We start from the raw sequence: 25,213 nt of genomic DNA on the forward strand, positions 1-25,213 counted from the left end.
TCTTCGCTTAGCAACGTCGACATGGCACCTGGCTTCAATTCCGTATATATAGCCACCAGCTGTTTCCTTCTCTCTTTTGCAAAGATGTTGTAACCTGTTGGAGTTCTGACAGGTGGCGGCAGAATGACTGGTTCTGAAGCATCTGTTATAGAAACCGACGGAGTATCTGGTGTGTATGTTGACGCTCTCCTCAATGGACTCGGCACACCCAATGGCCTTGGAGACATTGGCATTGGACTACCCGACGGAGCACGGCCACCATAAGCCAATGGATTTCGTGTTAGAGTTGTGTGTGGCGACAAACCCCATGTTGGTTGTGGAGCATTTTCTGGTACATCCACGGTTATATGCCTTTTGCGTTTCTTGTCTATTGGCAACATTCCTCCGTACCCGACAGGTGGCACCTCATGTGGCGACGGCGGTCTGGACATGGGCATTGAGGGTCTGTCCATATATCCATGTCCGTGCCATTCGTAACTCATTCCATACATGTGAGGATGAGGATGCCTAGGTCTCGGGGGTGCTGCATAATCGACCCATCCATATTGGATTCCGTAGGGACTGTATGGAGCGTACTGCATATGACTTATTGGTGTTGGCGGTGGAGCTGGGTAATAGTGCATTGGCACTAATGGTTGTGGTTGATACTGTGGTTGATATTGTGGTTGTTGAGGCTGTTGTTGAGGTAGCTGCCTAGGAGGTGGTGATGGTCTACTACTGGCAGCTATGCTTGGCTGTGACCGTATAGCAGAGACAGAGCTCCTCCTACTTGACGGGGCAGCAACACTACTAGTTCTCGTGTTGGCAGGTGATGATGGAGCTGGTGTTCCTCTAGGAGTTAGAGGTAGCGGTGTTGCTGCCGGAGTTGGTGGTAGTACATTTGTTTTCGGCCTACTCCGTGTTATGCTAGCATCATTACTTTGTACATCCATCTGTATAGGGGTATTCGATACATCATCACTTGCATAGGTTGGAGTCGAGTAAACCAATGACGCTTCCAGGGCGTTTTTTCGCAAGTTCTCTTGTTTGACGGGTATACTTGGCACAGAGTTCCTAGACTGTCTAGAGGCGTAATGTGCTTTTACTACAGGTTCGCTCTGCCTCCTGCTCCCTGAAACTCCTCTATTCGTCATGAGTTCATCTTCAAAGTCCATCACGTGAGGCATGTGAGGAATGCTGCTGTCCATATCGATTTCTATGGTTTTGGGTAGAGAAAGAAGTAAGATCAGTGAGCTCGCATCGAAGAATTCCGTTGCTCTGCGGCACAATTCCGCCTCTACGGCAGCAACGACTTTCCCAACTGTGTCGAAAAAAATGCTTGCGGTTTTTTGTGTTTCGTCACTAGAGCGAAGGAAGCTCGGTTTCGACGTCAAACGAACACTCACCATCGAATTGGAGATCATTTAGGAAGCTATAGTCCGTTTCGGGCTGTTCCATTCCCTTCCAAGCAGGTTGAAATATGGTTTCAACTTTTTGGAGGATGGTTTGTGAGGACTGCTAAAACGACGGTGGGCCACACCTCAATTTGAAAGAGGTGGTTGCGAAGAGTATAAAATTTTCAATTGGGTAGAAACAACTCTGGTATAGTATGGAAATGCATAAATTCGGTACTTTCATGCCTTGTGCACCTTCTTAAACCCCATACAAAGCGTGCTTCGTTTCGCAGCTTCAGCCTCTCGTATTGCCGAAACCAGTTTGCTCCTTGATTTTATAAAAGAAGAGGTCCAAAGTCAGAACGACCTGGACGAAACTTGGAGTGAGTCTGTTTCTACGTGACTTCCAAAATACCTTACAATCTGAAATCCGACTTGTATTTGATCAACTCGGAGCAGGCTCGTAGATCTTAGATACCACCGATTGTAGATCTACTCGATCTACTCGATCGGATGAACTATACGTTCTCCTGCTACCGAGAAGTCGTATAAGAACGCTGGGAGCTTCTCCGGAAGGGTGCAGCCAGAGATCTACTAGTTCAATTGATGGAAAATATAGAGTGTTAGCTTGTTGGAATGCCAGAATAATGTTTCAAATTGCTGACAAAGGATACTACTACCTATTCAGGGTTGAGCAACCTAGCAGATACGCTTAACCTATGAAAAACTGACAACCACCTTAAATTAAGAGCTTAATCTAAAGATTTAAGTACAAAATCCATCTCTATCTCTGTTTTTCGTCGCTGAAATCTTGAAAACACCGCACCATCTTGGCTCGCGTCACTGTAGACTCAGTTGGATACAATCGTTCCTTAACCTAACCAGAAACCACGACGTCAATCAATTTTCGGGGTTTACATCAATTTTATAGATATGAATATCCATAATACACCTCTAGACCTGGAACATTACAAACTAAACGCATCAAAGCCTACTTCCCTCACATCACTATGTACCACTTTGCAAAACAACAACAGCGACAACACATATAATATGAGGGACAATAGCGATAACTTCTTAGACTGTAAGAACTATGTCTGTGCTTAATACACTTTTTATTTATTCGAGACCAAACGAAAAGCGTACAGTAATGACTAGAACTAAACTTGTTATTCCTTTCGTTGCAAATTTGGATCAAACAGCTTGACTAGATAGACTGACTGGAGCTCACTCCATAACAACAAACTTGAGTGTATAAACGAAGGCTGGACCATTTCATGAATTAGAGAGCTACAAGCATTTGGTTCCACCAGGCGTACACTGGTTTAGGGTGGTTTGGTTTTAGAGTTCACATGATATTAAATACAGTTCGTCACTGAAGCTAACCTTGTATTTGCCATCATTCGAATATTGCTTGGCACAGCAATTGTTTGCACATTGTGAACTCTGAGAGCAGAATTCCCAGTTACCGAAACCTCCGTTGCGGAAAGTAACAGTGGCGGACGATTCGACAAACTTGTTAGATGTTGAAGCAACACAGCCCGATCCAGCAGATGTGCACTATTGAGATGCGGAAAGACATTGTAAGGACTTGGAAGCCGAAAGTCCAATTACAACAAAACAGCCACTTACTTGGCCGGCAGAGGTACAACAGAGCGACTGGCAGTCGACACTTGCACTGCAATATCCTCCATTGGCAACGCGATTGTCCGTAGTATCACCAGCTCCAGCGAACGAGTACTTTTGCGATCGTTTCCCAGTGAAACCCCATTGGACACCACTCAAGACATTATTCTTACTGCCAGGATAGTATCCAGCAAGGGACGTGTAAGCTCCAAGCATGAGATCAATTGATCCCGGAGTCTTGACCCATTCATGAGCGAACCCGTCAATGACATACATTGTGATATTGCGCCCATTTGCTGGGTTATAGACCCAAGCCTCTAGTCCACAGTCTAAGTATCGAATGTTCACGGTGAGAAAACTTCTGATGTTGCATTGCATTTGCAAAAGGGGAAGAGGAGAACAAAGATCCATACATTGTCCACCGTATTTAGGCCATAGAGAGTCTGGATAGACAGCATTACTGCCGGCAGTGATTGCTTGTAAATCAGGAGCGAACCCCATAGAATAGTCCTTGTATGGAAACGAACACCAAGAGTGACCGTTGGTAAAGTCTAGATTTCGAGGTTGGAGTTGAGCATAGAACATGATACGAAGATGTTGACTTCAAGTTGATAATGGTCCCAGCTTGTAACGATGGATGTCAAAACACGACACATTGTTGACACGATCAACTACCTTGGGAGTTTTCTGCCCTAAACCATGAGCCGATACCATTATTTGAGCCTAAGAAAGTCCTAAATGAGATCGGCAGTTAAAATCAGGGATGTATCTTGGCATTAATCTACGGATTTCCATTCATAAGAAAGATCACACCAAACAAACTCACGTTGGCCCGTTGGTAGTGAATTGGTACAATATATCTGCATGAGAAGCTTTGAATAGCAATGCAGCCAGGAGCAGTACGTGAATGTTTCCCATCTTGGTTGTGAGAAACCATGGGGTTGGTTGGTCTTGTGTTGGAGAGAATATTGCCGCAAAGTGCCACAGCGATGCAACAAACAATCAACAAATAGCACTTAGACTCTCCAGCGTGACCTCTTATCGACGTTCTACCAAGTGTGGCGACTCTTTGTGCCTGGCAAAATGTCTTGTTGGTGAGGAAAAGCGAGGAGTACAGTTCTGTTTGCCAGTTTTTGAAAGATCCCTCCTTACAGTTGGATTCGAGCACGTCAAAAAGCATACTGTATCGATCTGGATGTCTTGATGCAGGTCCAGTTATCTGGTCTCGCGGGCACATTTTTGGACGTTCTCACTGCAGTCTAATGCGTCTCGCAACTTCTTGGCTGTTGACAAAGCAAGTATTTCTAGTAATATCAAAACAGTCCTGTTTTGCAACGAAGTAGGTAGGACTTACTCTCTCCACTTACGTCTATACTTGATTACAGCATCTTGGAGAGCAACTGAACAAACATTGATTAACAGCTCTGAAGTCAACGGGTGCGTGCTTTTACGTGATTTCAAGCGAGGCCCGAATGATGATGAATATTTTGAATTTTGAATGTGAACAACTATCTTTGGCACGTTGATTTGAACTTTTTGTCATAGGTTTATGCGGGTGAGTTTGCATTTTCAACTATTTAACATGCTAAAGTTCTCACTTCCTGCAATCGTTCGCAACATACTCGTGACCAAAACATAGCAGCAACGAGACATCTTGGTGGTAGGTTTCGTCCTAGACCATAAATTTATGTCCCTAGTGTCTGCATCCACTCGTAGTCTCACTAAAACTCCTTCTCTCACAACTAGAAAATCCTGTATTTAGAGCGCTTTTCTTCAAGGGCAATCTTCCATCTGCCGATGAGGATTCAAGAGAATCCCGGCACGGACGGTCAACTCTACTCGAGGAAGGCCCTGTTATCTAAGCATCGCGTGATGGCAAGTTCTCGGTAGAGACGAGGAAGATTCTCAACACCAGAACAGTTCCAAAATGGGACTGACAAGTCATGTCTACTTGCAAGAGGAAGGTTATCTTATATATCAACCAACTGACATTACTGGTGGCGAGGAAGACACACAACCAATTTCACCGTCAAGAACGAGCAGACGACTTTATGCTTTACCTTCAATTGGTAGCATGATCAAAGGAAATGAGTACAGAGTCCATCTTTCCTTCTGTACTCTTCGTTGAAGAAAGTAAAGGTTCGCGTCACCGAAGAATTGTGTGGATGGATTTCCATTCAACCGATTTTATTCAGAGCACCACCCCGTCAGCTAAATCTTCCGTTTTACATTAATAATACAGTTAAGATATGCTACATTACCAACGAAATCATCAAGGTAAAATTCACTTCAACTCACAGCCTCCTACAAAGCAGCAACAGTCACGAAACTAGCTTTACGTTACGAACGAAGGCACCATTTCAGCAGTGAAAGAGCTACAGACATCTGGGTTCCATCCATCTAGTTTGTGGTTTTGTGTGAGGATCGTGTGATAACAAATAAAGCTCATCAATGTAGACTAACTTGGTATCATGATTCCGATACCCCTTCGAGTAGCAACTGTTTCCAGATTGTGAGGTCTATCAACAGAAGGGGCGACTGACACGCTACCGAATGTTGACACAGCACAGCATGTACCAACACACGTGGACTATTGCGATCCAATAATACAGTTGAAGACTTTGGGCAGGCGATCGTCCTATGATTACAAAAAATTAATTGCGTGCTTATGTCCAACAAAGTGACAGTCAAGACGTACTCGCACTGCTATCCCACGGGTTAGCAGCTAGACCGGTATCTCCAACTCCGCCGAACGAGTACTTTTGCGATCTTCTACCAGTAAATCCCCATTGCACACCATCCAAAACCACGCTTTTATTCGCAGGAACGGTTCCTGCAAGCGTAATGAATGCTCCCAGCATGAAATCAATTGATCCCGGAGTCTTTACCCATTCATTACCAAAGGCGTCGATGATATACATCGAGATATTACGTCCATTCGCTGGGTTATAGACCCAAGCCTCTAGTCCACAATCTACCATGTAGAATGTTCAATGTGAGAAAACATAAAACACGTTTGATGCTAGAGCGCATTCTCAAGAGGGGGATAAGGGCCGAGATCCTTACATTGACTGCCGTATTCAGACCACAGAGGATTTGGATAGACAGCATTGGTACCCGCAGTCATTGTTTGTAAAGCAGGAGCAAACCCCATTGAATAGTCCTCGTATGGAAACGAACACCAGGAGTGACCATTGGTAGAGTCTAGATTTTGAGTGTGGAGCTGAGTACGAAAGTAGGACACGATGTCTGTTCAGCCCAGCTCATCACAGCAGACTTGAAAAAAGACGCAATTTGTACCAACCACCAACCTTGAGAGTTATCTGCTCTAAACCATGAACCCATACCGTTATTTGTGCCCAGAAAGGCTCTAAATGAGGTCGTCCGTTAGCATCAGAAATGTAACTTGACATCCAGAATGTACAGATTTCCATCCAAACCAAAAAATATGCGGACGGAACTCACGTTGGGGCATTGGTAGTCACTTGTGATAAGGTATCTGCGCGAGAAACTCTGGTTAGCAGCGCTGCCAGCAACAGTACGTGAATGTTTCCCATCTTGGTTGTTAGGATTCGCCGGTTTTTTGAATTCCCGAACCAAATGAAAGCATATCTGGCTGGCTGGGTTACCATGACGTTGGGGTATCGAATATTATAGAGGTGACATTCTTTCACGTCCTCGTATGGCCTCAATGTGCAAGCAGAATCTGAATTTCCAACTACTTAGCTTATACCGCCAAAAACTGGAGCTCACTTCCTGCACTCTTACGTAAGATACTCTTGGCCGGCAACATAGCATGAACGAAATAATTTGATGGTAAATTGCATCCTAGACCAAAGATCTATCTCGTCAGTGTCTTCTTGCACCTGCATTATTCTTACGTTTCTTCACTATTCTGTCAACGCCTAGAAATGCTGCATCAAGACGACTTCTCGTCAAGGACAATTTCCATCTGCCGATATGGATTCAAGAGTATGGATTCAAGAGAGCACCGACACGAGCCCTCAATTCTACTCGAGTTAGACATTACGGCTCTTTGGTGCGTAATATGCTGACAGTCAATTCTCCCTGGAGATGATTCAATATGCCCTCACAAATCCAGTTCCGTCTTGGAACTGACAAGTTGTGTCTTCTCGAGTTTCGCTCAAAAGAGTAAAGGAGCCCCTCCACGCCAACTGACTGACATTCCGTGTGACACGAAAGGCGTATACAACCTGTGGCTGGTCTTACAGCAAGAGGAACATGGGCTTGATTATTCGTTACAGACTACGAAGAAGAACTACCTATTCAGTTTCTGCCCCAAGTTCCGCACTGTCAAAAACACAAAACGTTGTAGAGACGCCTTCCTCTCTAATCGTGAACTCGGTAAATTTTGTAGATCAGTTGTTGGTATTTTCAGCGCATTGAAGAATGTTTGAGAATTACCAAAGGAAACTTCCGGCACTGTATAACACGCGAGAAGCCTCGCCTCCGAGGAACTACATTTGCTTCATTTCGTGTTCTCATCCAAGGACACGAGTACAGAATCACTCTTTTAATTGTTGCTATTGGCTGAAACCAAAGTACTCGTCACCCCCATTGCTCGCGGCACCCGCTACAACCACATCTTCTACTTTACATTCATGGTTACATATTGATATAGACAGCGTAAGTATAGTAGAGATATGGTATATTAGAAACAAATTCATAGAGGTATAATCCTTTCTCGACTCTCAACCATCTATCTTCAACTCAAAAATATTAAGCTTGACAATACAGAAAAGAGGCACCAGTTTGTAATTGAGACAGTTACAGGCATTTGGATCCACCAGGTGTACACTATTATTAGGTTGCTTTTGATGAGATGCACATGAACACATATAAAGCTCGTCTAAGGAACCAACCTTGTATTTGCCATCATTCGAATATTCCTTCGAGCAGCAATTGTTTAAACATTGGGAGCTCTGAGAACAGAAAACCCAGCTCCCCAAACCTCCATTTTGGATGGAAGGAGTGTTTGATTGTGACGTTGAAGATTTCGCGGATGGAGAGGCTGATGGACCACCGGTTTGGGTGGCGGGAGTGCTTGACGGGGATGTCGAGGATTCAGCCAATGGCACGGATGATGGACTTCCGTTTTGTGCGGCAGAAACGCCTGATGGTGACGTCGAAGATACAACGGATGATGATTCAGCGACCAACTTGTTAGAGGATATGGACGCAATACAGCCGGATCCAGCAGACGTGCACTAATAAGACCGTGTAAGGACCTGTATGTCGAGAGCCAAATGGCAAAGGAAGGAAACGAAACTTACTTTGCCTGCAGATGTGCAGCACAGGGACTGGCAATCTGTACTTGCGCTGCAAGATCCGCCAGTAGCAGCCCGACTGTCTGTTGCATCACCGGCTCCCCCGAACGAGTACTTCTGCGATCTTCTACCAGTGAATCCCCATTGGACACCACTTAAGACATTGTTCTTACTGCTTGGATAATTTCCAGCAAGGGATGTGTATGCTCCAAGCATGAGATCAATTGACCCCGGAGTCTTAACCCATTCGTGAGCAAAACCGTCAATGATAAACATTGTGATATTGCGTCCATTGGCTGGGTTATAGACCCAGGCCTCTAGTCCACAATCTGTTTGTTGAATTATAAGTGAGAAACAGAACTTGACGTTTCAGGGCACTTGCAACAGTAAAAGGGAGGAGCGAGGAACAGAAATCCATACATTGGCCACCGTATTTATTCCACAGAGGATTTGGATAAACAGCATTACTGCCGGCAGTCATTGCCTGTAAATCAGGAGCGAATCCCATTGAATAGTCCTTGTATGGAAACGAACACCAAGAGTTACCATTAGTAGAGTCTAGATGATGATTTTGGATTTGAATTCACGGTACGACACGAAGTGCTGATTCTGGTTTGATATTTGACCCAGTTTGTCACAGGGGATGTCAAAAACGACGCAATTTTGACTAAAGCACTAACCTTGAGAGTTATCTGCCCTAAACCAGGAGCCAATACCGTTATTTGTGCCTAAGAAAGTTCTGAAGGAAGTAGGCTGTTAGCATCACAAACATAAACGTAGCGCGGCATTCGTATAATAATTTCTACGTTGCCTCTACCATTGAGTCTGATATAAATCACACCGAACTCACGTGGGTCCATTGCTGGTTACTTGATACAGTGTATCAGCACGAGAGAAACTGAATAGAAATTGTGCCAGCAACAGTCTATAAAGCTTTCCCATCTTGGTTACGAGAATTCGCGGTTCTGACTTGAGTTGACGAGGATGTTGACGCAAAATGCCACAGCGATGCAACAAACAGTAAACGTATAGAAATTAAGGTCTCAAGGTTGATTTGATGTCACTTCGCCACCAGCTTGACAACTCTTTTTGCCTGCGCACTGCTGCTTTCGCTCGACCACATACAGTTTCAGAATATTCCCTTCCTCGCTATTAACACAGCAAATTTTCCTAGGAGATTAGTGTACTATTGCAACGATTCTATTTCTTCTGTTCAATTGTACACTGGATTACACGCACCTCCTTTTAAGATCTGTTGAATTTCGCAGCCAGAAATGAGAAACATTGACAATGTAGACAGTAGAGGTGTTTTACTTCGTTAAAAGGAACGAGCGATAAGTGAGATGTAAAAAAAGCCTACGTCTCCACAACCTATAGATTTGTACGTTCTTGTCGTGAATTGTGGATGGTACGTGCTGAATTCGAATTTTAAGTATCAAAATACAGTGTAGCCCTTGCTTGCTTGAAAGAGCGCGTAAAAGTAAATCATCTATATATTCTATTCAGATTACTACCATGTCGATTAAATATTCCGTTTTACATCCATTTGATAGATAATATAGGTATAAGTACAGGGCAGAGATTCCACATACAAAGCCATCAAGGCATAGTCCAGTCTCAACTCCCAACCAATCTACGATAAACAATAGTGACAAGACAACCGTGTGCGTATAAAACGAAGGCACCGTTTCATAATTTAGAGTGCTACAGACATTTGGATCCACCAGGTGTACACTAGTTTATGGTGGACTTCGTTTGAGGTTTGTGTGACTAAAAGTAAATTTCGTCTGAAGAACTAACCTTGTATTTGCCATCATTCGAATATTCCTTTGAGCAGCAATTGTTTGCACATTGTGAGCTCTTAGAACAGAATACCCAGTCACCAAGACCTCCGTTTTGGGGAGTAGGAGTGCTTGATGGTGACTTCAAGGATACAGCGGACGGTCCGGATGATGGAGCGACCGATTTACTGCCGGATATTGATTCAACACAGCCTGTACCAGCCGACGAGCACTATGCAGATTGAACAAACAGTCTAAGAATCTGGAGTTCGAGAGCCCAATGACAACAGAAGCACACTTACTTTGCCAGCAGACGTACAACAAAGCGACTGGCAATCCGTGCTTCCACTGCAAGATCCTCCAATAGCAGCCCGGCTGTCTGTTGTATCACCAGCTCCCCCAAAAGAGTATTTCTGCGATCGCCTACCAGTGAATCCCCATTTAACATCGCTCAAAACTACACTTTTTGCGGTAGGAACGGATCCAGCAAGCGACACGTATGCTCCCAGCATGAGATCAATGGATCCCGGAGTCTTTACCCATTCGTGATCGAAGGCGTCAATGATATACATCGTGACATTGCGTCCGTTCGTTGGGTTGTAGACCCAAGCCTCTAGTCCACAATCTACGTATTGAATGTTCAAGGTCAAAAGAAATATGAGGTTGGAGTGCACTTGCACAGCTGCAGGGGAGCTGAAGAGACAAGACCCATACATTGACCGCCATATTTAGACCACAGAGAATTTGGATAGACAGCATTGGTGCCGGCAGTCATTGCTTGTAAATCAGGAGCAAATCCCATTGAGTAGTCCTTATATATAAACGAACACCAAGAGTGACCGTTGGTGGAGTCTATGGAAAGCGTTTGGGGTTAGTACACAGCATGAAACGCGTACATTCAATCTAAATTAGCAACTATCCCAGCTTTTCACCGTTGAAAGTTGTGACAAGATGACGCATTTCAGGCCTGAACACTAACCTTGAGTGTTATTAGCTCTAAACCAAGAACCGATCCCGTAATTTGTGCCCAAGAAAGTCCTTAATGAGGTTGACTGTTAGTAAGCAGAAATGTAGCAGCGTGACATGAATCAGATTTCAATGACAAAAGGTGAGACGAAACGGCACCAAACTCACGTTGGCCCGTTGGTAGTCACTTGTGATAACGTATCTGCACGAGAGATTCTGAATAGCAATGCTGCCAACAACAGTACGTGAATGATTCCCATCTTGGTTGCCGATTTGTGTTGAAGAGCGAGCATAGTGCCGCAAAATCCCACAGCGATGAAACAAACAATCAACAAGTTTTAAATTCAAAGTCAGAAATGATTTGACACTAGAACGTGGTCTTTTATCGATGCTCCCCCAAAACTCTGAACCAAAACCAAAATGGTCTTCCAGAAGTTCTCGCTCATGTGATATGGAACGAAGAGATTTTTTGCTGGCTTCAGCCTGCTGTACAAGCACCGTTTGCCAATTTGGAAGTTCCAGTGCCAATCTAGGGAGTTCTACAATTTGAGTTTGGCTTAAGCCAATCAAATTGGTTCGGTTTTGGAAGTTGACAGCAAAACAGCGGCAAAACAAAATCCGAAGATCGATTTCCGTCAAAAAGGATATTTTGGACCGTTTCAATTAACATATTGCCGTGGCTTTTGTTAAAAATTGTCACAGGCGTTAAAAAACCTTACCCCTTCCAAACCCTATTCAAAATACCATCTCAACCAGATCTTCCCTTTTACATTAACTTTTATGTAGGTATAGATAAAGAACATTAGGTATAAACAGATTCATCAAGTATGAGTTATTCTAAACACTCAACAGTCTATAAAGCAGCAACAGTGACAAACAAGCTTGACGATAAATATGACGACACACTTTCACTTGAAAAAACTACCGGCATTTGGTTCCATGAGGTGTACACTAGTTGTTAATTTAGTGTTGTTTTAGTTTTTAGCGACAACAAAAGACGTTTGTCAAAGGAAACTCACCTTGTATTTGCCATCATTCGAAAACTCCTTCGAGCAGCAACTGTTTGCACATTGTGAGCTCTTAGAACAGTATGCCCAAGTACTTCGACGAACATTTAGGGGAGGAAGAGTGTTTGAGGATGACGTCGATATTGCAGCGGATTGTGGAGATGCTGCATCGACCAACTTGATGGCGGATGCTGACGCAACACAGCTTGATCCAGCAGACGTGCACTATTGAGATGTAAAAGCGTAAGTACTTGGAAGACAGCCGTGCAATGATAACTGAAAGTACTTACTTGACCAGAAGACGTGCAACAAAGCGACTGACAATCCGTGGATGCACTGCACGATCCTCCAGTAGCAGCCCGACTGTCTGTTGGATCACCAGCGCCTCCGAACGAGTATTTTTGTGATCGCTGGCCGGTGAATCCCCATTGGACACCACTTAATACATCATTTTTGCTGTCAGGAAGCTTTCCAGCAAGCGCCACATAGGCTCCCAGCATTAGATCAATTGATCCTGGAGTCTTTACCCATTCATGGGCAAAGCCGTCAATGATGTACATGGTGACATTGCGTCCGTTTGCTGGATTGTAGACCCAAGCTTCTAGTCCACAGTCTATATAGCGGATATTCAAAGTGAGCAACGTGATGTTGGAGCACATAGATATATGAGGAAATTGAAAAATCAAATATCCATACATTGACTGCCGTATTTAGACCACAGAGGATTTGGATAGACAGCATTACTGCCAGCAGTGATGGTTTGTAAATCGGGAGCAAATCCCATCGAGTAGTCCTTATATGGGAACGAACACCAAGAGCGACCGTTGGTAAAATCTAGATTGTGACTTTGGAGTTCAGTACACAGCGTGATGAAACTAGGGTGTAATTGTCCCAAGTTGTCGGAGTGAAAAGTTTGCAAAAGACGCAAACCACCAGATCACAAACCTTGAGTATTGTCTGCCCTGAACCAAGAGCCAATGCCAGTATTCGCGCCCAAGAAGGACCTGTATCAATTCTTCCGTTAGCATCAGAAGTGTAGGGAGGCATTCACATAATATATGTATGAGGGAAAACGGCACAGAACTCACGTTGGGCCATTGGTAGTCAGTTGGTACAGTGTGTCTGCACTAGACGCTCTAAACAGCAATGACGCCAGCACTAGTACGTGAATCTTTCCCATCTTTGGTTTGGAGAGTTCGCGGGGGTTGTTTTTGATGTTGTGTTGAAGAGGATATTGCCGCAAAACGTCACAGCGGTGCAACAAACAATCAACAAACAGCTGTCAGATCTCGAACATGACCTTTAATGAATGCCTCAGTGATCCAGTAAAGTTGAAGACGTTCTGCCCGGCAAAATGTCTCAAAGCTAAGTCTTGCTCGTAACAAGAAGAAATGGAAGGTGCTGTCTTAGCCCGTCGGCCTTGTCACTCTTGCGTTGGGAGTTATCATTTTAGAGCAGGATTTGTGCACTTGTCACAAAGCATACTATGTCGGTTCTGATCTTGAAGCATGTCTCGCGGGCTTTCTCGTTACAAAACTTTCACTTCTTAGTGTGTTCACAAGAACGAAGCGGCTACCTAAATCGTATTAGTTTGTTTCTGCAAATTATTGAATCCAAATCCCCTGGCGTCTACTCCACCTCTACACTGGATTACAGCCCTGTTTAGTGATTCGAATTCTGAGAGCATAACAATCAGACACTAGAGCGAGGATAAGAAGTTTTTTGTTGTGGTTCAAAAATGAAAACTGAATTTGAAATTTCAACTATAGAACCGCCCAAATTGAGCTCGCTGCCCACGATTCACATTGCTGGACTGACAAATGAAGATATCTCGACTATGATATGGACCAGTTAATCGAATAGACAAAGCATTGGCTGACTAGACCACATGTTTAGAAAAGGACAATATATTTTGCACCATTACTACACACAAGCAAATTCCAAGCACGCAAAATACTATATCCAAGCCTTCCAAGTATGAGATTTGAAGCAGACTCCTCACTCTTCTTTGAATTCAGGAATAGCCTTGGCCATCTTTTCTCGCGTCACTGACGGGAAAGTGCGGACGTGTCCGTCTTCCGTCTTGATCTATTTCACCACAACAAAGATATTTGTCAATGTTTATGTACATCACATTGGATGAGCGACAATGATTACATACCACAACGACAAAATGATCAGAAGCAGTCTTGTGATAATTTTCGACCTGCCCATGAGCAACACATTCTTCAAAAGTGTACCTATTGGTTTGTACAAGTCGGTCAGCATTTATAGGACTTTCATCGTGTCAAGATTTCAATACCCTTTTGTTGGAGAGCATGGTGAGGGTTTGATAGTTGTCTGTGGTGTGTGAAGACGATGAGCGATTGCTTTTTCACCAAGCAGAAGCGTCATTGACATACTTGGTAAAGTTTGCGACCTTCAGGCAACAAGGAGTCCAAGTGTTCTAAATATCAAAAAATACAATCATCGAAAGATTCCTGTTGCAATTCACATACACTTTTTAAAACCAAACGATCGACTTTGCCACGAGACCGATCGGTCATACAGATCAAGTTCGAATCCGATGGACGAGATTTCAAACTCACCTGCAGTCAAATTGGTGAAGGCCATGATTTCATCACCTTGAGAGACATGTACAGTGTAGTAATTGTTTTCCTGTTGTGTTTAATGGAATGTGTCAGGCTTCAAATGTCATTATTTGAACGAATTTGGAGACGCTTGCCTGGTGTTTGTGATATTCAGAGATGTGGAAGCCATTGGCCAATGCTAGCAGCAGGCGACAGCGATTAGAAATCAGAGCGATCGAGTCCAAAATGCACATCGAGACTTTGCTGTCAAATACGCGAGCCACTGTGCCTTTGTTGGCATACCTTCTGCGATTGTTCCGTGTTGCTTCATAGCGGTAATACTATAGGTGAGAGGATGCTTGCCTTCTTATTTGTTATTCTGCTTGTTTCAATAGCCTTTGGAGAGGTTGAGAGTATTCGAAGTCAAATGACTCACAAACAACCAGTTCACGATGCAAACAAAGCCTCTATGTAAATGAATGATAATTTACAATAATGGCATGTCATAAATCACGTCTCTGGTATCCTAGCATTATGATACACGGCCACCACATCATCTAGCCCCTCTAACTTGTCGAGCAGCACTTCCAACTCTTTCGTATCAGCGATATCAACCATACTCTCAGAGTTCGGTATATACACCCCTTCAAACTCCTTCACTTCATACTGTTTTGATTCAAGGAATTGTTTAACCAAGATGAAATTGTTGAAATCACATATAGCTGCAACTGTTCCATCATCTTCTCCAGGCTCTAAATCTTCAATCAGATCGGATTCTATACAATCGTTTGTGGCTTTATCGAATAGTTCTTCTGGTGTCATTGTGGTTGATGGTTCTGTGAAGAGTATTCTGCCCTTTTTAGCAAACATGTATGCAACATTCCCATATCCATTGCCATAGTCTTTGAATGCTAAGCGCACAAACATCATCGTTCGCTTCCTATTGCCTATAGTCGACGGTTAGCATTGCGCCAAAACACTGGTTACTAGCACCCTTACTAGTCAGAGCTTCGACCAATATAGCAACACTGTTCTTTCCGAGTCCTTCATACACGACATATTCGGGCTCCGCTTCATCAGATGGTCCTGAAGCTCGTTTTATAGCGTTTTCGATATTGAGTTTCGGCACATTTGCCTTCTTTGCCAGGTATATAGCTGATGCAAGCAAGATGTTGGTTTTCGGATCAGTGTTTCCTTTGGCAGCACGAATGGAAGCTGTTATCTGTTTTGAGATTCGACCCAGTATTTGAGATTTTTGAAAGTCATTGTCGCCCTAGGATATGAAAAGAATGTGACTGGTCTTAAGATTCCCAATTTTTTAAAAATCGATCAAAGTTGAAACAATCCCAAAAGCATCAAGAGCAATTTCACCATGAAAATAAATACCTTCTGATGTCTTATCTTTGACCACTTGTTATGGCCACTTCCAAGACTGATACTGGAATGGAAGGAGTTTGTTTGCGTCAGCTTGTGCATTGGGTGATGACATTGGATTAGAGATGCACCAACACGTATACGGGACAGGCGAGCTCCCAAACTATAGCTCATTCTTAACGCCCAAACGATGCTGCCGTCACTCCCTTCTAATAAGATCGATAGAAGCACAAACAAAAAAAGGTTCTGAGCCAACCTCGAAAAAACGAAAGCGTCGAAAACCACGACAGACGCACCGTGGATAGTAAACAAGGAACAGCTACCAGCCGATACACTGACACCTAACGTACCATCGATAGATACACAATTAGCTCGTACACCTTCTTCTTCTAGCTACTAGCACACAACCATGTCGCTCCACACACCACTGCAAAGCCCTCCTTTGAACAACAATTTGACGAAAACCCATACCATACAAGCTCCTATATCCCGTCCGGCATCAGCAATGGATGTCCACGCACGTCGAACGTCCCTACGGATATGTACATCAACTCCTTCACCAACATCTACAAAGTCGGCTGAACAACAACAGCAGCAGGATATCCTATCACCATCTCCTAGACGGTTGACGACTCCAGGCCTACATCGTACCGCTACTGTATCTCCCTTATTAGGTGTGCCAACGTTTGCTGCTGTATCAGGAACGTCAAAGTGGGCTAGAAGTCGGTTTAATAGTGCACCAGTATATACCAGTCCTGTAGAAGATGACGCTGCTACCGGTGTATCGTCTCTGAATGTAGACGTTACCTTACTGCACAACAACAGCGACAGTATGGTGTCAACCCCAACATCACCAGACCAGCATGTCGTATTCGAGTTGTCTGACGATGAAACCAATAATGATAGTAGTAATAACGATGAGGAAGTAGATGATGATGTATTTAGAGCCATAATCGAACTACACCAGATCGTATCTGGTCCCATCTTGAACAGACGTCCCTCTGTTTCGGACGGATACTTGATGTCTTCATCACCATTGAAGGCATTCACCATCGATTCGAGATTCGAGTCGCATCGTGGATGGACGAGGACTCTGGAACGTGTAGAGTGCTGATGTGTGGGGACATTGGATATTGTAGGTAGCTGTGACGTCAAAAACCACATGATGAGGCTGGGCAGCGGAGTAGATATACAGTTGGTTGGTGATGGGGGTATCATAAGATGAGGGAACGGTATATCATGGGTGGCTTAAAGTGTACAAAAACCATTAGGTAAAAACATGTGAATTTTAAGAGTAGAGTAGTAGTTAGTAGTAGTAGTCTGATTAGTGAGGGATATTATGTAGTAACACACAACACAAAGAACAATACATTCAACTGTTTCGACTGATATACTAGTGCGTTGTTATTTTGGTATACAAGGTTTGCAACTTTTTTACTTAAAACCAAAAGTGGTTTGCTTGATATCATGCTTTTACATATGTATAATTTGTTGCAGTTGGGGAGGCCTCTCTACTCTTTCTTTTTTGCCACTTTACTAGCACTTGTACAGATGCAAACAGAAAACACACACACACAAGTCCCCATAGCAACGTCCCAAAACCACAACGTAAAAGACCATTCACAGCGATTTTTTCCCATCAGCAATCGTCTGCCAACCAGAGTCCGAAAGCCGTGTCGAGGAATCCCCAAAATCAAATTCTGCCGTAATCAGTTTATCAAGTCCTATAGCCAGTACATTACCACTCATATGAATGGTTGGCGATGACTCAGATCGGAATTCATCATAGGGGATTTCTTCAATAGTCGTTATTTCGGAATGGTGGCTGTTTTCCATGGTGGGTATATCGAGGTCAATACTATTATTACTGCTAATATTACTACTACTACTATTATTGTGAGTGCTCTCTTCTTCGTCGTCTTCGTCAGATGGTGTTTCAGTGGTTTCTTCATGTTCATGTACAGTTTCGGCATCAGTAGCTGTATCATTGTCCGTTTGAGCTTTATGGTTGTTTTTGGTCGTGTTGGAGGATGGGCTTAGTGGCGGTTTTCCTTCATTAGCTATTACTGCGGGCAGCGGTGGTGGTGGATGAAGAGTCTTTGCAACTTCCCAAGACGATGACGACGAAGTTCCAGTACCCACCTTTGATTCTTCAGTTTGGACTGCTACCACTTTTCCTACGTCTACAGTTGTCGACGTCATTGGTACTATGTTATGTAGTATTAGAGCTGACGGCGGCTGCTGTTGTTTCAATTCTGGAGCAGACATTGCTCGAGCAAGTACACCTCGAATGACTTCGCCATCATCCACACTCGAATCATGGAATTGATCTCGAGATGTGGCCGGAGCCAGTGTACCAGCTACGGGCAGTACTGGCACCAATCCATCAACTCGATATGGACGACTACTTCTTCTACGAGGCCGAGTCATCGTCACTGTCTCTCCGTCCTTGACAGCTATACCACCATTCTCACCATTACCTTTACCAGCTATTCCGTTGAGATCTGAAGATGAGGATGATGTTGATAGTAGAGCTGTCGGTGGTGGCGGGATTGCGCTAGCGTTGGCCCAAGTCACATTATCTGGAAGACTACGCCTAATCTTCCACCAATCAATTGGCCAAGACATCGTGCCCCATCCTCGTTCGGTAGCTTGCAGGGTTGTATCAACTAGGCCTCGTATTCGACCCAATTTGAAGGTTCGAAATACATTGCCACGATGATCCGCAATCCAGACTTCCCACCAACGTTCTCCACATCCTTGAGGATTACCAAGAACTTGCCGTAATGATAGTACCCCTAGATCATTGGCTAATCGTGCTATGCTATTACTACCGGGATTCGGTATCGTTTTCTTTCGGTGACATGTATTGGTCGCATCGATTTCGAAAAAGGAGACCTGTCCTCTGACTGAACTGACTAGATGACAGTGACTCGTGTCTGCTGGAACGGATACGAGCACGTCGAGTATAGGTGGTGATGGCGCCCAACCAGCTTCAGCTCTACAAATGAATTGTCCAGTCTTGACATCCATAACTCTTACAGTTCCATCTTGGCAACCTGCTGCCAACCATGTCTTGTCACCACTTTCAAGTAGATCGAGACAGGTTGCATTGGAATTCTCAACAGATAAGTTTGCTCTGGTTGCTGTTGTCTGCACCCGGGAGCTACCAGTAGTTGCTGACCATACATGGTTGTCACGTCCTAATATAGTCAAGACAGAGGCAGACCCTTCTTGCTTCCATAATAATCGTGATGATAAATTACCGGGAAAGTTACTATACTCGTATACATGACCACCATCGTCAGCTGTAAATAGCGTTACAACTGAATGACTTTGTCGACCAACAATATGAGATATACAATGCGATTGTTGTTGTGTCGAAACAGCCTTTACAGCTCCCATAGCCATATCAAACACAAGTAATTGACCATTCTTGGTCCCACATACCAAATTGTCACCTATTATACAGCAGCTCTTTACTCGATCAACACCTCGTTTACGGTTCGTCATGGTAAAGTCGGGTGTTCGTGGTTGCCAATTCATGACTATGTCTTTACCAGCCTGTACTACATGCGGCCTACCAGACCAATCCACCCATGCAACTCGACCATCGTTATGTACATACACAGGTTTGATGTCACTACCATTCAATATGGGATCCGGCAGTCCTTCAAATGACCTTTTAGTGACATGGGCATGTTTCCATTCCTCAAGAGACCAAGGAGACGTGACTGTTGAATCAAATGTTCGCTTATCACGAGTTAGAAACATGGACGTTATTATGATACAAGCTGTTGTGGCAGCCAACACACTGACGACAATCAACAAGGTGAAGATTGCAGGTCTTTGCAATGATTCTGGAGTCATGTGTTTTGTGGGCAGAGCAAACGTTATTCTTGTTGATGAGCCGATGGTGAGGCTTAATATATGGAGTGCCATTGGGTTGATAGCAGCCCAAAATGCTCTGGCTTGTGGATCTCGCCACGCCATGCTTTCTACCGTCCACAGATGAGGAGTCGAGAAGAAGCTCACTCCAAGAAACAAGGCTGTGACCAAGACCTAAATGAAGGTGTCAAAACCAACATGCGGTAGTTTTGGATTATTTTTTGCCTTGACTTACAACAATGTTTCTCAAAACAGACCAAGCCTTGCCCTTCAAATCTTCTGTTCCAGGTTTGACTTTGGCCAGATCCGTCAGCTGCAAGTTTGTTGAGTGTTGGACTGATTGCAAAAGTGATTTTTGACTTTTCTGTGCATTTTCAAAGTCATACCTCGAGACGTCGAATATCGATAGACAAGACAGCAGTGAAGAAAGTGATTTGCATAAAGTAGTAGAATACGATTGATATCGAGGCAAGCATCGAGAATTCCTATTGATTCAACGAAGGGTTTCAATTATACCATATGACGAGTGACCCCCAAAAATATCAATATACTGATACAATGTATTGACTTAACGCAATATTTACCTCGACCTGTGGTATACCAAGAAACGAAATGAGTTGAATAACTAACATTTCGATAGCTCTAGCTTTCATATTAGCAACAGCACATTGACTGAGACCACGACCAACTCGTTCACGTACAGGTAAATCCAGCGATGTCGAGCATACACTGGTCACCAAAGCCTTAAAACTATCAAAGCCTGATATGAGCAACACAAACGGCGTAGCTTCCCATGATACTAGTTTCATGTCGAGTCCTAGCATGGAGCATAAACCTAGAGCCATTGTAAACGATCCACCAGCCGAAAAGATCGCAGTGACTCCTAATCCAAACTTTGATTTTACCAATGCTACATCCCAGAATGTCAATGACAAGAGAAGGATGTCCATCAGAGCTACTAATATCAAGACACCAGTGTTTGCAGATACGACAGGCTTGGAAAGATCTGGTGACACGTATATATCTGGTCCGTCTTCAAGAGTTAAATGTCCCTGTGGCTTACGACTATGCTTCACAGGAACATTATAACCTAATACGGCGTCCAAGTCGAGAGCTTTGAGTATGACATTACGCCAGACGTCTCTAACACTCATTCCAGATATGGTTATATTATCGTTTAGGAAGAAGGTCAAGACCAGTGATTCTGCATAGCTGACTCGTTTCTGGTTCATGACTATACCACCTAATACGGATGTTATAGGTGTAGGAATGACGGGATCAGCAGACGATTGTGGTGACGTGCTATTTATAGTTTGATCATCACTTGATGGTGGCGATGGTGATGATGATAATCTAGCGAGTGGATCAGGATCGTTCATAAGCAAGTCCATGTTATGAGACCAGTAGCTGAGTGGAGAGTGTATATAGCAGTCGCCCAAGGGACGAAAGCACAGGTCGGCCAGACCCACAGGAGCAAATCCCGAAGCAAGAGCAGGATCAGATACGGTGAGTGACATTAAATGATTTTGTATGAGTAGAGCCTGTCTTAAAATTTCACGATCAAGTGCACCTCTGTCAGCAGTGAGTTTTAATGACTTCGTCTGTGAGAGGCCCTTAAACTGGATGACGAGTGGTTCGAGGCGTAGATTGATACCATCGTAAGGCATTCCTTCATTCCAGACAGCAGCTGGTTCCTCCCAGAAGGTGACTGGTTCATATTTTGAGGGTCGCAAGGACAGGTAGGAATGTGCCGACTGGATGACGGGCCAAGACAGCGTCAGTAGCAGAATACCAGACAACAGAATGACCACTCCCGGGTGGCTCGCACAGAAATATCCATGTTTATAGAAAAGTTCGTGGAGGAATTGGTTTAGGGCAACCATTGTCGTATCCTCTATATGCTTTGCCACTATTGTATACAGGTCATCATAATATCGATGCTAGATATGATCGGCAATCTATCTATACAAGTGACATTCTCCTCAAGTTCGATGCTGCTTTGCTCTGTGGTCCAGTTTTTGGTGCAAATCTGGATACGAAACCGTGTCGTAAATGAGAGCTTGTTTTCTTGAAGAGAACTGCAAAGCGCAGGGACCTAACGCGTTTCAAACATTCTATGTCAGGCAGTTCGAGCTACTGTAAACTGCAAGCTTAGTTTGGCGCAAATTGGACGTGATCCAGGTCAAGGTCTGATCAAGAAGTAGAATCACACATGGTCCCATCCTGAAAGGTGAGAAATAGACGAGGGCGACGCGTAAAATATTACTACAATGCGGTGGAGAGTGTCTTCTACCGTGATCCTGGTCTCCTTGGCCTGCTAGTGGTAGTCGGGCCGCCGTGCATTTTCATTGGTCGCGTTTTTAATCTTTTGACGAGCTTGACATTGAGATGTGAATTGAGATCTCATAATTTCGATAATAATAAAAACCTACTTCATCACTCTGAAACAAACTTGACATCCAACTCGAGCTCCGTCACATTCGCCAAAAAGAGGAGCACCATGTTTATAACAGCGTCAACGACGTCGGAAGCCATCTGGATCAAGGTGGTCGTGCTCGCTGCCATCGGCCTTCTTGGTTTTGGCTCTCGTTTATTCGCTGTCATTCGCTTTGAATCCATCATGTACGTTTATGAATTTACGTTTGGATTTGTTTGATGTGCTTCATTTGAGTTCAAACTGTGGATTAGCATCATTAAGAAATGTCACTAATGCTCAATATTTGTTTGAAACAGTCACGAATTCGACCCATGGCAAGTTCATTGACTCTCTTGGCGACATCGGTAAAAAGTCCAAAACTCACGTTCAAACAACCACTCGCAACAGGTTCAACTTTAGAACTACGCGACATCTCGTAGAGAATGGATTTTACGAATTTCTGAACTGGTATGCCGATTGTCTTTGATGCGATGTTTTGTCAAATTGTTGAAAACAGTGAAATTTGACAACAACATGACAGTTTGAGCCAATCTCATCTTGTTCCTGTCGAACTAACCAAACGAATCTCTTGACACAGGTTTGACGAACGGTCATGGTATCCTCTTGGCCGTGTCGTTGGTGGAACTGTCTATCCGGGAATTATGGTCACTGCTGGAATAATGCACAAATTCCTCCACTACATCAACTTCCCAGTCGACATTCGAGACATTTGTGTCTTCTTGGCTCCAGTATTCTCAGCATTCACAGCATACGCCACATACCTGCTGACTTCAGAACTAAAAGACTCGTCTGCTGGATTACTGTCAGCCGCCTTTATATCGATTGCTCCGGGTTATATATCTAGATCGGTAGCTGGATCATACGATAATGAGGGTATCGCTATCTTCTTGTTGATGATTACCTTCTACTATTGGATCAAGGCTCTCAAACGAGGGTCTGTATTGGATGCTGGAATCGCGGCCTTGTATTACTTTTACATGGTTTCAGCTTGGGGTGGATATGTATTCATCATCAATCTGATTCCATTACATGCTTTTGCTCTGATCTTGATGGGCAAATACTCAAACAGGCTATATGTCACGTATTCCACGTTTTATATTTTGGGTACCTTGTCGTCTATGGAGATTCCATTCGTTGGCTTCATGCCTACTCGTACCAGTGAACATATGGCTGCTCTTGGTAAGTAACCGGATATAACTTTGAGAGACCTGGTGCAACCCACTGGCAAAAAGAGCGACCGATGTTATTTACGGATGCCGCAGGAACGAGTACTAATCACTCTAGACTCTTAGGCATCTTTGGCCTGCTGCAAATATACGCGTTCTGTGAATTGATTAGGAGCCACTTGTCTGAAGGACAATTCCGAGTCTTATTCAACACCATCATCTCTGGCTTCTTTATTTTTGGATTTGTAGGACTAGTTGCAATGACGTTTGGTGGATTCATTGCTCCATTTACAGGTCGTTTCTATTCTCTATGGGACACAGGATATGCTAAAAAATATATACCCATTATCGCATCCGTCTCTGAACATCAACCTACAGCATGGACATCCTTCTTCTTTGATATGCAGCTACTAGTACCATTATTCCCAGCTGGTGTATACTTTTGCTTTAAAGAATTGCGAGATGAGCATGTATTTGTCATCTTGTATGCTGCCACTGCTTCGTATTTTGCCGGAGTCATGGTGAGATTGATTCTTACACTGACGCCATGTGTATGTGTGGCATCGGCCATCGCATGCTCTCGTATACTCGATACATATCTAAAAGAAGGTGAAACGCAATCAACACCGGCAGTATCCGATAGCACACCCAGTACTCCCGTCCAACCCGACAAGGACGACAAGAAGGATCTTGGTAAAGATAAGAAAAAGAAGAGGAGCGGTGCTAAAAAAGAAGACGAGAAAGCTGGAATATGGGCATTTGATCTAAAACCAGCGATCGTAGGAGTCTTTGCTTGGGCATTTATAGTATTTGTGTGGCATTGTACTTGGGTCACATCCAATGCATATTCGTCGCCATCTGTAGTATTAGCATCACGTAATGCGGACGGATCTCAACATATCATTGATGATTTCCGTGAAGCTTATTACTGGTTGCGTCAAAACACCAAAGAAGACGCCAAAATCATGTCATGGTGGGATTACGGATATCAGATAGCCGGCTTCTCGAACAGGACCACACTAGTAGACAATAATACCTGGAATAATACCCATATTGCTACAGTTGGTCGAGCCATGTCATCAGGAGAAGACGATGCCTATGAAATCATGCGAAAACATGATGTAGATTACGTATTAATCATCTTTGGTGGAACTCTAGGATACTCTGGTGACGACATCAACAAATTCCTATGGATGATCCGTATAGCAGAAGGAGTATGGCCCGATAAAGTCAGTGAACGATCCTTCTTTACTGATCGTGGTGAATATCGAGTAGATGATGCAGCCACTCCGACAATGAGGAATTCACTAATGTATAAAATGTCATATTATCGATTTGCTGAACTCTTCCCTCCAGGAGCTGCACAAGATCGTGTGCGAGGAACTGGTATTCAGAGCAAGCCGATAAAGCTGCATGTCGTTGAGGAGGCTTACTCTACTGAGAACTTTATTGTAAGGATTTATGCTGTCAAGCAGCCTGATAATATTGGACGGAGTATGTCTGCTGCTGCCACGTAAGTTGCGATTCTGTGAGATATTTCATCGTTATTTGTCCACCGACAGTTTCTTTGTGTTGCTACCTGAATAGATTTGGCAAGAAACGAAGGAGAAAAGCTACCCCAAAAGCATCAACACGTAAAGCAACACGATCGTAAAGAATATACCAAGCTTGTTCTTTTGTAATATAGATGTCTTTTGAAATGCCAGTTCATGCTTGAGAAGGCCAGAACGAGGGGAC

The 25,213-nt window shown here is 43.8% G+C and overlaps 5 protein-coding genes across 5 annotated transcripts; 1 reads left to right on the forward strand and 4 right to left on the reverse strand.

The window, feature by feature from the left end:
• Positions 1–2,714: 2,714 nt before the first annotated feature.
• On the reverse strand, positions 2,715–3,917 carry SmJEL517_g00357 (uncharacterized protein; the record flags this gene model as incomplete). The annotated part of the gene is made up of 5 exons (XM_031166287.1): positions 2,715–2,933; positions 3,006–3,328; positions 3,413–3,550; positions 3,675–3,733; positions 3,826–3,917. The coding sequence occupies 5 exons, from the start codon at positions 3,915–3,917 to the stop codon at positions 2,715–2,717; spliced, it is 831 nt and encodes a 276-aa protein (XP_031027835.1).
• Positions 3,918–5,686: 1,769 nt separating this feature from the next.
• On the reverse strand, positions 5,687–9,147 carry SmJEL517_g00358 (uncharacterized protein; the record flags this gene model as incomplete). The annotated part of the gene is made up of 9 exons (XM_031166288.1): positions 5,687–5,973; positions 6,066–6,203; positions 6,311–6,369; positions 6,465–6,498; positions 7,972–8,227; positions 8,294–8,616; positions 8,708–8,845; positions 8,968–9,015; positions 9,138–9,147. 9 exons carry the CDS (start codon positions 9,145–9,147, stop codon positions 5,687–5,689), a joined length of 1,293 nt encoding a protein of 430 aa, XP_031027830.1.
• Positions 9,148–9,991: 844 nt separating this feature from the next.
• Positions 9,992–13,221, reverse strand: SmJEL517_g00359 (uncharacterized protein; the record flags this gene model as incomplete). Its single annotated transcript, XM_031166289.1, has 10 exons — positions 9,992–10,021; positions 10,088–10,300; positions 10,371–10,693; positions 10,783–10,920; positions 11,048–11,120; positions 12,054–12,266; positions 12,332–12,654; positions 12,738–12,875; positions 12,987–13,045; positions 13,130–13,221. The coding sequence occupies 10 exons, from the start codon at positions 13,219–13,221 to the stop codon at positions 9,992–9,994; spliced, it is 1,602 nt and encodes a 533-aa protein (XP_031027829.1).
• A 1,900-nt stretch (positions 13,222–15,121) lies between these two features.
• On the reverse strand, positions 15,122–16,159 carry SmJEL517_g00360 (uncharacterized protein; the record flags this gene model as incomplete). The annotated part of the gene is made up of 3 exons (XM_031166290.1): positions 15,122–15,558; positions 15,611–15,884; positions 15,998–16,159. The coding sequence occupies 3 exons, from the start codon at positions 16,157–16,159 to the stop codon at positions 15,122–15,124; spliced, it is 873 nt and encodes a 290-aa protein (XP_031028082.1).
• Positions 16,160–22,373: 6,214 nt separating this feature from the next.
• Positions 22,374–25,130, forward strand: SmJEL517_g00361 (uncharacterized protein; the record flags this gene model as incomplete). The annotated part of the gene is made up of 4 exons (XM_031166291.1): positions 22,374–22,495; positions 22,888–23,489; positions 23,603–24,989; positions 25,064–25,130. The coding sequence occupies 4 exons, from the start codon at positions 22,374–22,376 to the stop codon at positions 25,128–25,130; spliced, it is 2,178 nt and encodes a 725-aa protein (XP_031027920.1).
• Between the last annotated feature and the right edge of the window lie 83 nt (positions 25,131–25,213).

The sequence above is a fragment of the Synchytrium microbalum genome (assembly GCF_006535985.1).
Source record: "Synchytrium microbalum strain JEL517 chromosome Unknown SmJEL517_scf0001, whole genome shotgun sequence".
Classification (NCBI taxonomy): domain Eukaryota; kingdom Fungi; phylum Chytridiomycota; class Chytridiomycetes; order Synchytriales; family Synchytriaceae; genus Synchytrium; species Synchytrium microbalum.